This window comes from Mirounga angustirostris, unplaced genomic scaffold (genome assembly GCF_029215605.1).
Source record: "Mirounga angustirostris isolate CCGP_5_RB_7025 unplaced genomic scaffold, mMirAng1.0.hap1 SCAF_1, whole genome shotgun sequence".
NCBI lineage: Eukaryota > Metazoa > Chordata > Mammalia > Carnivora > Phocidae > Mirounga > Mirounga angustirostris.
Genome location: NW_026991709.1, coordinates 128,764,765 through 128,777,304, shown reverse-complemented (window position 1 = coordinate 128,777,304; position 12,540 = coordinate 128,764,765). Strand labels below are relative to the sequence as shown.

Genomic DNA, 12,540 nt, shown 5'->3' with positions numbered 1-12,540 from the left:
AGTCACTTTATCATGAAATCCCAGAAATATTCCCACAATTATAAAGATTGCCATAAACAAAATGAAAGAGAATAGCAGGAGCCAGCTGTGGAGTCTCCTGTTTTCAGGATCGTCCCCCACACTTGGACCTTGTCAAACAGCATGAGTAGCTTGGCTCACGCCATAGTACCATCCCAGAAGTAGGAAAGTCATGAGAAAGAATGAAGGGAACCACTTGTTTTGGGGAATAGAGGAAAGAGTTTAGGGCTGGTTGGAGATGCAGTTTCAGAGGCATTTGGAGTTTTAAAAAAATTCTTGGTGGTGTCTATTTATAAGAAGGGTAAGAAGAGACAGTGAATTATTAGAAAAGAGGGGAAAGAAAGAAATTGATACTGGATGCTGAGAAGAGTTGAGGAATGAGAGGTCAAATGTATCAGCTGGTGCAGAACAGATAAGGGAGGGGGAATGAAGAAGCCATTGCCTCTGGTGGCTAAGATGCTTCAAAGAATATTTTCAAAAATGTAGCATTTGAGAGGGAAAGAAAGAAAGGAAGACAGCCTACAAAGGACTAAATAATGTGTTGGTGAGCAAGAAATGGATTCAGGGCTATAAACTACTCTTTGAAGAAGCTAGGCTTGGGGAAGACATTAACTACCAGTCTAAGGCAGATTGAAGCTGGGTATTTGTTTTCAATGATAGGAGGGACTGTATAGTATGTGTCTGAGCAGAGAAGACAAAAACAGAAGGAAGAAGGTTGAAGATGTCAGAGTAGATAATTAATGGAGAAACTTCTTGACACAGAGGATGAGAATGAGGGCATGAGAAGAGGGGCTAGCTTTGTAATGAAGATCTGCTAAGAAGGACTGAAATGATGGAGGCCTGCAGTTGAGTTGCAAGGACCATTGACTGGAGGGTGAAATGAGATACATGGAAAACAGGGATAATCAACTCCAACAAGAAAGGATTCCTAGAGCATGCTCTTTAGCAATAGTAGTCTGAAAAGGAAAGTTTGGAACAGAGGCAATTGCTGCCTTCTTGGCCTCAAGAAGGCTGCAGGAGAAGTGGTGTCACTGATGAGAACCAAATTTATCTTATAGTGGGGAAGGATGTATGTCTGTGTGCAGATGGCATGGATGCATAGAGAAGGTTTGCTTATGAAATGAAAGCACTCCAAAGGGTGTGACAGAAGGAATCAGGAGAGAGGTAGGCCGGAATGGAGGGCTCCTAGGGCCAATTATAGGTGAGAGTGTAGAAGGAGATAGGAGCAGGGTAGTTGTGCCAAAAAGATCATTATTAAGGGGCGCCTGGGTGGCTCAGTTGGTTGAGCGACTGCCTTCGGCTCAGGTCATGATCCTGGAGTCCCGGGATCGAGTCCCGCATCGGGCTCCCTGCTCGGCAGGGAGTCTGCTTCTCCCTCTGACCCTCCTCCCTCTCGTGCTCTCTGTCTCTCATTCTCTCTCTCTCAAATAAATAAATAAAATCTTAAAAAAAAAATCATTATTAATAGGGCACCTGGGTGGCTCAGTCGTTAAGCATCTACCTTCGGCTCAGGTCATCATCTCCCGGTCCTGAGATCGAGCCCTGCATCGGGCTCCCTGCTTAGCGGGAAGCCTGCTTCTCCCTCTCCTACTCTCACTGCTTGTGTTCCCTCTCTTGCTGTGTCTCTCTCTGTCAAATAAATAAATAAAATCTTTAAAAAAAAAAAAAAGATCATTATTAATAAGAGGGACTTTTAAAGGGGAAGGGGCAAGAATTTGGAAATAAGTACCCTCAAAGCAAGCCCAAATCCTTTGGAAAGTCCCAGGATAAATTGAGTCCTCGAGATTCATTGTTAACTGAGATGAGCCCCCAAACACTTATTCCTACCTTATTCCAATAAGCTCAACTTCCCAGGAAGGCAAGCAACTCAGCAATTAATCCTGAGCTCAGTGCCTGGCTGTACCAATAACAAAGTGACCCTGGACATGCCATATGGCTTCCCTTATTTCCCTACCTTAAAGCAGATGTTCTCAAATTTCACTGTGTATAAGATTCAGCTGAGAAGCTTATTTTAAGAAGGCCTATTCTTGGGCTGCATTACCAGATTCTATACCAGTGGGGGCCAGGAATTTTGTTTTCGTGTGGACCTGAGGTAATCATGAGGCAGGTGGCCTCCAGAGCATACTTTGAGAGTCACTTCCCTGAAAGAAAGATACCAGGGAAGGTGATCTTCTGCTTCCCGTCCATGGAACCCTATTCTATTTTACTCTCAGAGTTCAATGCTGATGGACATTTGTCCATTTGCACTTTTCACACTTAACTGGGTTGGCCTTCTATCCTTAAAAATGAGTTAAGACTCCCACTCCTTAAATATGGGCTGCACACACTTCTACACTCCTTCTTCCAAAGAGTACATTATGGGAAGGGCGGGGGGGAATAACTAGACAGTGGAGAAACTTGACCAACACTACCTCAGCCAAATGGTCAAGGTTAACATCAAAAATGATAGCCATGTTGATAGTATGTTCTCTTGATATGTGCTGAGAATGGCACTTTACCTCTGTGGTCTTTACCCCCAAAACTCATAAAACCCAACTTAATCATGAGAAAAACTCCAAACGAGGGACATCTTACAGAATATCTGAGCAGTACTCCTCACAACTGTCAAGGTCATCAAAAACAAGGAAAATCTGATAAACTGTGTCACAGTCTAAAAGGGCTTAAGGAGCATGATATGGTATCCTGGATAGGACCCTGGAACAGAAAAGGGATATTAGATAAAAACTTAAAAAAAAAATCTGAATAAAGTATGAGCTTTAGTTAATAATAATGAATCAAGGGCGCCTGGGTGGCTCAGTTGGTTAAGCGACTGCCTTCGGCTCAGGTCATGATCCTGGAGTCCCGCATTGGGCTCCCTGCTCAGCAGGGAGTCTGCTTTTCCCTCTGACCCTCCCCCCTCTCATGATCTCTCTCTCTCTGTCTCATTCTCTTTCTCAAATAAATAAATAAAATCCTTAAAAAATAGTAATAATAATAATAATAATGAATTAATATTCATGTATGCCTTGTGATAAATGTGCCCTACTAATGTAACTAATACAATGTTAACAATAGGGGAAGCTAGATATTGAGTGTATAGGAACTCTCTGTACTACTTTAAAATTTCTATAAATCTAAAATCTAAAATTTTAAGGTTTTTTTTTTTTTTAAAGGAGTTAACCTTCTTCTCTAAAGCTGTGTTAACTTTAAATTTCCCAGGTAGCTGGCTTTGACTCAACATAATACTGAGATTGATTTATAACCCACGGTAGATGTTCTATTAGTCAGAAGTCAGAAACTATTGCCATGGATGTCGTGCTACCTTGGTTATGTTGATTAGCATTTCAAACTAGATTAGTAAGTCTGTTGTTTTTGCGGCAGCCAGATGATTTGATCGGATCATCTTGGAAACCGTTTTGTTAATATTTTTAAACAGTACAGAGCTTCCTCTTTGACTCATGTGAAGACATTTCCAAGGGTGTGGTTCATGGCACTGAGCTGCCAAGATGGCAGCTTGCACTAAACAATGCATCAGACTTGGGCGCCTGGGTGGCTCAGTTGGTTAAGCGACTGCCTTCAGCTCAGGTCATGATCCCAGGGTCCTGGGATCAAGCCCCGCATCGGGCTCCCTGCTCCGCAGGAAGCCTGCTTCTCCCTCTCTCACTCCCCCTGCTTGTGTTCCCTCTCTCGCTGTGTCTCTCTGTCAAATAAATAAATAAAATCTTAAAAAAAAAAACAAAAAAAAAACAAAACAAAAAAACAATGCATCGGACTTGCTGGGGCTTCAGTCATCAATGGAGGAGACCTCACTGGCCAACAACAGCAATTCCTTACACTACTTATACAACTCGCAGTCCTGACGACAAATGTATTGTCACTCTGTGTGATACACATGGATGCAGTTGTATAACTAACTGTTGTCTTAGTACCATCACTTTCAGTTTCCTTTACAAAAGAAAAAAAGCAACAACAAACTAATGAGGATATGTTTCGTTGTTCTGTTTGACAGGGAGAACCTGGAGATTTGGGAGAAAAAGGAGCTATTGGCCTCCTGGGTCCTCGAGGCTTGCCGGTTTGTATTGGATCACTACTTTTGACCTGGCCCTTGGAATCTTTTAGTTCAACAGATATCCCATGTGCATTAAGGATACCACCCCAGTCTAGCCTGATAGCTTTCTGGAAATTGGGATATTATCCTCAACTTGGATTAGTTCCTTGGCCAAATTTCCCAGGTACAAAACATCCCGACAGGGATGCTTTTGAAGCCAAATGATAAATTGGACAAAACTTGTCTTTAGCATCCCCATAACCCTTCTTCCATTCTTTCCTCCCATCAGAACGTATTCATCAGAAACCCAGCCCACACTCCCCCAGGGCTCAGGACTTCTCACAAAGACCTTCTGCCAGGGTCCGACAGTAGCCACTGCATTTAGGAGGTCTTATTCTCATCTAGAAAACTGAAAATGGATTAGAGCTAAGGTATTAAAATACAGGCGTCAAACAGAAGAGCTAACACCACTGCCTCTTTTTATTGAGATTACTGTATGCCTGAAATTTTCCCATTCCGTCTTCATAATAATACCATGAGTGGTGATAATTTTTAGTCCCATTTTACAGATGATACAAGTGAGCCTCAGGGACAGTGCACGGTCGATATCTGTCACTGAGAGATGCCTTTAGTACCATTATCACCAAATGTTCGTGGCCAGCCCCAGAGTGAGAATCCTGCTTCCTACTTTCTCCTAATCAAGCCAAAAAACTGGGTGTTTTGTTCTTGTGTGAGTAAGCCTGTCTCCAATTTGTAGTCTGGGATATTTGTAATTAATGCCTTTGTTTACAGGGTGGTGATGGCAACCCAGGTTATGGTAGCATTGGAAGTAAAGGAGCAAAGGTAAGACACATGACTGGAAGCTGGGCATTTCGATTTATTTTTTGTTGCTTGTTTTGAGTTTGCTGGTCTTTTTTTTTTTTTTTTTTTTTTTGCCATATTTAAGAGGAGAATAGGCAGTGACTAGGGCAGTCTTGGACATTTAGAGGTAGATTTTGATAATTTATTTGTTGATATCCCTTGGAGGATGTGGTAAAAGAAAAAACAATTTGATGGCTTAAGGTGCAGGCAACAACTGAAACTTGAAAATAATTTTCTGTTCCTTTGCAAAGATGTGCAGCCAGGGCCTGACTTGTTCCGGCCGAACAGTGCATTTATATTCTTAGCAGCTCTGTGCTTGGGTTTACTTAGGGAGGCATTGCAAAGTTTGTTCTCTTCTTAATATGTTTAACCATTAGTAAGAGGTTTTACAGGGTTTTTCTAAATGCATTGGGCCAAGCAATAACTCAAAAATAAAAACTTTTAACTTCATTTCAGAATTATAACTTTATATTTTGAATATTTAAGTGTCTGGAAGTAAGGTAGATAAATTTACAAAACCAGTGATTCCTATATACTAACAATTACCACTTAGAAACCATAATAACAATACCCACAAAAAACATAATAGAGTTAAGAATATCCTTTCTGCAAAATGTTTGAGACCTAGGACAAAAAAATGACTGAAATATAAAACTTCACTAAATGAAGACATCCAAATTCTTGTTGGAAAGTCTAAAAGATTATAAAGGATTGATTTAATTCCAAGTGAAATCCCACTAGGAATATTGCAAGAGGCCGTCTGGAAGGATAAACAAACCCCAAAAAGCTAAACTTTTTTTGAAAAAAGAAATTACTAATGAATGAGACATTTCCAGTGAAATTTCTCTTTAGAATAGAGAATTAATTGAAAATCTCAGTATCTGATAAAGGGAAATATTAAGTAGCTTATAGCACTAGAATATTAGCCACTCTTTAAAATGAATTTTTATGGAGTTTATAATCATGTAAAGAAATTATGTGACACAATCAAGTAAAAAATCAGGATATAAAAAAAATCAAGAATATTTATCCCAATTGTGCTAAAAATGCATTTTGAAGAGCTTAAAGAAAATATGATAAAACATTTATAATGGTTCTGGGTAGTGCGATTTTAGATGATTTTTCTTCTTTCTATTCTTTTGTATTTTATATATGTTTGAGGAGATACTACTTGTAATAGAAACTAAACTTTATTTTAAATAAACTTTTTTTTCATCAAATGGGGAGATTGTCAGATGTCTTCAATAATAGTCCGTGGACTAAGTAAGGTAAACAGAGGACTGGAAAACCAATGATCAAGTTTAGGTTCTAGGCTTCTCACCTGTCTCCACTGATATATGTGTTAAGACTGTTTCAGAAACACTTTGCCATCTAGCCAGCTATCCTGTCAAATGCCTTCGGTAGAAGGAGAGCTGATTTATATAAATCCTGAGATGTGCACATTTATCCATTTTTCTAGGTTGTCATGATATTTTGGTATAAATAGCTTAATTTAGGAATTGGAGCTAGTTTCTCAAATTGTGCTGTACAGTTTTGTTTTCAGTTGTTTTGGCCCTTTCTTGATTCAGAGATACTAAAACCAAATAAGGCAGCAGGTAAGATTAAAGTCAGCACGAACCTACCTTGGTGATGTGTGCGTATATTAATTTTCCATACTGTCAATTATAGGGGCAAGAAGGATTTCCTGGAGAAAGTGGACCTAAGGTACTGTGTACTTCGTATTAAGCAGAGATCAATCAGAAATACTCCTGAGGCTATGAAATGTATCATAGGACAATAGAAGAATAATTATAAATGAATTAAAAGAAGCTTCAGGGGCTCCTGGGTAGCTCAATCAGTTAGGCGTCCAAGTCTTGATCTTGGCTCAGGTCATCTTGGGGTTGTGAGATCAAGCCCGGCATTGGGCTGCACACTCAGTGTGGGATTCTCTCTCTCCCTCTGCTCCCACCCCTCCTCACTTGCATGCACACGTTCTCTCTCTTAAAAAAAAGAGAGAGAGAGAGAAAGAGAAAGGAAACCTTTATGAGGAAAATGGGGGAAGAAAGAAGCAGGCTTTTTAAAAAATTTCATTTCTACTTTTTAAATTCATAAGTAAAGGAAGAAATCATCCTTATTTTTCTTCTTCTCACATGGACTCCTTCTCCTCTATCATATGTATTTTCTTCTTTGCTCAAAGGAAAGTAAAATGTAAGGAAAACCAAAACCTGAATTCTTCACCTGGCTCAGTTTTTCCAGTGTGATTATAAGTCACCTTCCAATAATACATTAGTAATGATGCCTTCTACTAATGCCTTCACTTTTACTAGAAACATTTACTGAGTTCAGTAAATGCCAGGTCCTGTGATAGGATCAGGGGACAAAATAAAGGGCGGTGTTCATGTCTCAGAGGAGGCTGTGTTGTGGCTGGAGAGAGGGAGACAGAAGTCAAACAGTGAGGCTGCAGCGTGCTGTGTAGAGAGCTATAAAAATGAAGGGAGAGGCGAGAGGTGGGAAAAGAGGGCAGACACTTCAAAGAAGACTGTTGAAGATTAAAATGTGTATGAAAAATGTCTTCATGTTGGAATAAGTTTAAAAACACATTGAGATATAGCTCTTTGATTTTAATTACCATTGTATTTTTCTGAACTTATTTAGGGTGAGATTGGGGACCCTGGGGGTCCAGGAGAAACTGGACCCAAGGGAGCTAGAGGCAAGACGGTAAGCTTCTTAGATTCCAATGCCTTACCACCTCGGCTACTTTGGGAAGTCCTTTTCATGCTTTTACAATCATTTGAGTTGTCACTTGTTCCCTCAAGACTTGCAAAATGTGTGTGTGTGTGTGTGTGTGTATTCTTAAGGCAAACCTGGGGAAGGGAGATGGATATATGACTCATCCTCCAACGCCAGCAAGAAGGCAAAGTAGTGTTTGCTTTTAGTGAACAAGTTCACCTGTTCTGGCTGCCAATGTACCATTCTTAACTCTGGAAATAAGATTTTGTTTTAGGAATCCTTGTGGTCAAAAACAGTTTTGCACTGGCAAAATATGGTTAGTTTAATCCCATTTCCCTGGCAGATTTAGTGCAGCCTAATGCCCCCCTGGCATCTTGTTCTTCACTGTTAAGGTTTTGTTAAACTACTTTTAATGAGTTATACCCTAAAAGGTCCTCTTCCCATTTAGCTTAAGAGAGTATGTCTTAACTTTCATGAGAAATTTCCATTTATGACTGAATATGTCCTTGTTATTCCATAGAAGGACTTGGAAATTTCCTAAAGGTTTGGATCACTCAGAATGAACAAAAGTGTCCAATGTAGCTCATAGACATCAGCATATTTGGGTTCCAGTGGGTTAAGAATGGATTTTTGCATTTGTTGACTCTATATTTACACTGTGTATAAATGACATGGCTGCTTTGTGAAAGGGACATTCTTCTACTAATTGCCTCTCAATAAAATTGTTTCTTTTCTTCAGCACAGCTCTATTGGGTAACCTGATCTTAACACCATGTTAATTAGCAGGAAAAGAAAAACAAAGTGATATAACTTGATACTTGAGGTGGTTTTCCAGTTTTGTCATTGTACTGAATTCTATTCTGATCTGATTTTTTATTAAGTATAACAAGAACTTTATGTACAGAGATTGTTGTTTTTCCTAGCTCATTGTTTAATTGCCCGCTCTTCTAAGGGATCCTATAGCAGCTTCTTTGCTCTCCTATGTGTTCATTCTCTTTTGCATTACACTTGACCATTTCCACCTCTGTGACTCTCTTTCCAGGGTTTTTAAAATTTTATTGAAATATAGTTGATATACAAGATTAGTTTCAGGTGTACAACATAGTGATTCAATAACTATATAGATTACAAAATGCTCACCACGATGTATAGTCACCATCTGTCACCATATAATGTTATTATAGTAATATTGACTATATTCCCTATGCTGTACTTTTCATCTCTGTGACTTATTTTATAACTGGAAATTTGTACCTCTTAACCCCCTTCACCCATTTCACCCATTCCTCCACCCACCACCCCTCTGGCAACAACCAGTTTGTCCTCTGTATTTATGAGTCTATTTCTATTTTGTTTTTCTGTTTTGTTCTGGTTTTTTCTTTATTCATTTGTGCTGTTTTTTTAGATTCCACATATAAATGAAATCATACGGTATTTGTCTTTCTCTGACCTATTTCACTTGGCATAATACCTTTTAGGTCCGTCCATATTGTCACAAATGGCAAAATTTTATTCTTTTTTATGGTTGAATGATAGTCCATTGTGTGTGTGTATATACATGTATATGTATGTATGTGTGTATGTATATATATATATACAGATATATATCTCATATTGTGTGTGTATGTATATCCATTCTTTATCCATTCATCTATTGCTTCCATATCTTAGATATTGTAAATAATACTGCAGTAAACATAGGGGTGCAGGTCTCTTTTCAAATTACTGTTTTTTGTTTTCTTTGGGTGAACACCCAGAAGTGGAATTACTGAGTCATATTGTGTTTCTATTTTTAATTTTTTGAGGAACCTCCATACTGTTTTCCATACTGGCCACAACAATTTGCATTTCTGCCAGCAGTGCACCAGGGTTTCCTTTTCTCCATATCCTTGACAACACTTGTTATTTCTTATCTTTTTGATACCAGTTATTCTGACTGGTAAGGTGATATCTCACTGTGGTTTTGATTTGCATTTTCCTGATGATTAGTGATGTTAAGCATCTTTTCATGTGTCTGTTGGCCATCTGTACAGCTTCAGAGAAATGTCTGTTCAAGTCCTCTGCCCATTTTTTGATCAGATGTTTGTGTGTGTGTTGAGTTGTATGGGTTCTTTATATATTTTGGATATTAACCCCTTATGGGATATACCATTTGCAAATATCTTCTTTCATTCAGTAGGTTGCCTTTTCATTTTGTTGCAGGTTTCCTTCATTGCACAAAAGCTTTTTAGTTTGATAATAGTCCCAATTATTTATTTTTGCTTTTGTTTCCCTTGCAGACAGATCTAGAAGATTAGTGCTTATGTTTTCTTTTAGGAGTTTTATGATTTCAAGTCTTACATTTAGGTCCTTAATCCATTTTGAGTTTGTGTATGGTATAAGACATTGGTCCAGTTTCATTCTTTGCATGTATCTGCCCAGTTTTCCCAGCACCATTTGTTGAAGAGACTGTCTTTTCCCCATTGTATATACCTGCCTCTTTGGTCATAGATTAATTGCCCATATAAGCATAGGTTTATTTCTGGGTTTTCCATTCTGTTCCATTGAGCTATTTGTCTATTTTTGTGCCAATACCATATTGTTTTGATTACTACAGCTTTGTAGTATATCTTGAAATCTGACATTGTGATACCTCCAACTTTGTTTTTCTTTCTCAAAATTGCTTTGGCTACTCACGGTCTTTTATGGTTCCATACAAATTTTAGGATTACTTGTTCTAGTTCTGTGAAAAATACCACTGGTATTTTGAAAGGGATTGCATTGAACTGTGTAGATTGCTTTGGGTAGTATGGACATTTTAACATTCTAATTCTTCCAACCCATGAGCATAGGATATCTTTCTACTTGCTTGTGTCATCTTCAGTTTCATCCATCAATGTCCTATAATTTTCATAGTATAGGCCTTTCACCTCCTTGGTTAAATGTCTTCCTGGGCATTTTATTCTTTTTGATGCAATTGTAAGTGGGATTGTTTTCTTAATTTCTCTTTCTGCTACCTTGTTATTAATGTATAGAAAAGCAAGAAATTTCTTATATTTTGTATCCTGTGACTTTACTGAATTCCTTTATTCTAATAGTTTTCTGATGGAGTTGTTAAGGTTTTCAATATTTAACATCGTGTCATCTGCAAATAGTGACAGTTTTATTTCTTCCTTACCAATTTGGATGTCTTTTTTTACTTGTCTGATTGCTGCAGCTCAGATTTCCAGGACTATGTTGAATAAAGATGGTGAGAGTGGACATCCTTGTATTGTTCCTGATCTTAGAGGAAATGCTTTTGGTTTTTTACCATTGAGTATGATGTTAGTTGTGGATTTTTTATATGTGGCTTTTATTAGGTTAGGTATATTCCCTCTAAACTCATTTTGTTGAGAGTTTTTGTCATAAATGGATGCTGAATTTTGTCATATGATTTTATTCATTTGTTAATGTGTTGGTATCATGTTGTTTTATTTGTGGGTATTGAACTAGTCTTGTATCCTGGAACAAATCCCACTTGATTGTGGTGGATGAGTATTGTTGAATTAGATTTGCTAATATTTTGTTGAGAACTTTTGCATCTATATTTATCAGGGATATTGGCCTGTAATTTTCTTTGTTTGTAGTGGGGTTTTTTTTTTTCCAGTTTTGGTATAAAGGTAATGCTGCCCTCATAGAATGAATTTGGAAGTTTTCCTTCCTCTTCTGTTTTTTGGAGTAGTTTGAGAAGAATAAGTATTAATTCTTCTTTAAACATTTGGTAGAATTCACCTGTGAAGCCACCTGGTCCTGGATATTTGGGGTTTTTTGGAGTTTTTCAGTTTCATTACTGGTCATTGGTCTGTTCAGATTTTCTTTTTTGATTCAGTCTTGGAAACAATGTTTCTAGGAATTTATCCATTTCTTCTAGGTTGTCCAGTTTGTTGTTATGTAGTTTTTCAGATTAGTCTCTTATGATCCTTTGTACTCTGTAGTGTCAGTTGTATCTTCTCTCATATTTCTAATTTGAGTCTTTTTTTCTTGATGAGTCTGGTTAAGGTTTATCAATATTGTTTAGCTCTTCAAAGAACCAGCTCCTAGTTTCATTAATGTTTCCTATAGGCTTTTTAGCCTCTATTTCATTTATTTCTGCTCTGCTCTTTATAATTTCCTTCCTTCTAACTTTGGACTTGCTTTGTTTTTTTTTTTTTTTCCTTGATCCTTTAGGTGTAAGTTAGATTATTTATTTGAGATTTTTCTCTTTTATTGAGGTAGGCCTGTATTGTTACAAACTTCCCCCTTAGAACTGCTTTTACTGCATCCCCAAGATTTTGAACCATTGTGTTTCAATTTTCATTTGTCTCCAGGTATTTTTTGATTTCCTCTTTGATTTCTTCATTGACCCACTGGTTGTTTAATAGCATGTTGTTTAGCCTCCATGTATTTGTGGTTTTTTCCAGTTTTCTTGTGATTGATTTCTAGTTTCATCCCATTGTGGGTGGGAAAGATGTTTGATATAATTTCAGTTTTCTTAAATTTATTGATATTTGTTTTGTAGCCTAATGTAATCTATCCTGGAGAATGTTCATAGCACTGTAGTTCATAGCATCAGGGGTGGGGTTTCCATGGTTACTGTGTCTCCATCTCTCCTGCCATTCTCTTTGTGGTCCCTTTATCCTTTGTTGTGCAGAAGCTGTTCAGTCAGCCCTCTGTTCTTTTTCAGGAGGAATTGCTCTCTAGGTAGTTATAGATTCGGTGTGTCCTTGGGAGGAGGTGAGTTCAGGGTCTAACTATGACACCATCTTGGACACCTCTTGCCTGTGTAGTCATTATTTATTGGGTTTTAGGGATACAAAATAAAAAAACTTCTCTTTCCCTCCATCCTGCTTCTCCTAAGAGGATTGCATCTCAGCTATAATTCTTTTCCTCATGCATGTTTTTGGATGACTGTCCTTTAACATTATGAT

At 38.0% G+C, this 12,540-nt stretch overlaps 1 protein-coding gene across 5 annotated transcripts in view; it reads left to right on the top strand.

Annotated features, from left to right (window-relative positions):
• COL6A6 (collagen type VI alpha 6 chain) overlaps positions 1 to 12,540 on the top strand; it is a 136,959-nt gene that overhangs the window by 83,461 nt on the left and 40,958 nt on the right. For all 5 annotated transcript variants that reach the window (XR_010410559.1, XM_064588002.1, XM_064588005.1 and 2 more), the window contains 4 exons: positions 4,007 to 4,069; positions 4,838 to 4,888; positions 6,575 to 6,610; positions 7,541 to 7,603. Coding sequence is in view for 4 of the 5 variants with exons in the window: in XM_064588002.1 (XP_064444072.1) it covers positions 4,007 to 4,069; positions 4,838 to 4,888; positions 6,575 to 6,610; positions 7,541 to 7,603 (213 nt within the window). In the remaining variant the exon portion in view is untranslated. The remainder of the gene's footprint in view (positions 1 to 4,006; positions 4,070 to 4,837; positions 4,889 to 6,574; positions 6,611 to 7,540; positions 7,604 to 12,540) is intronic.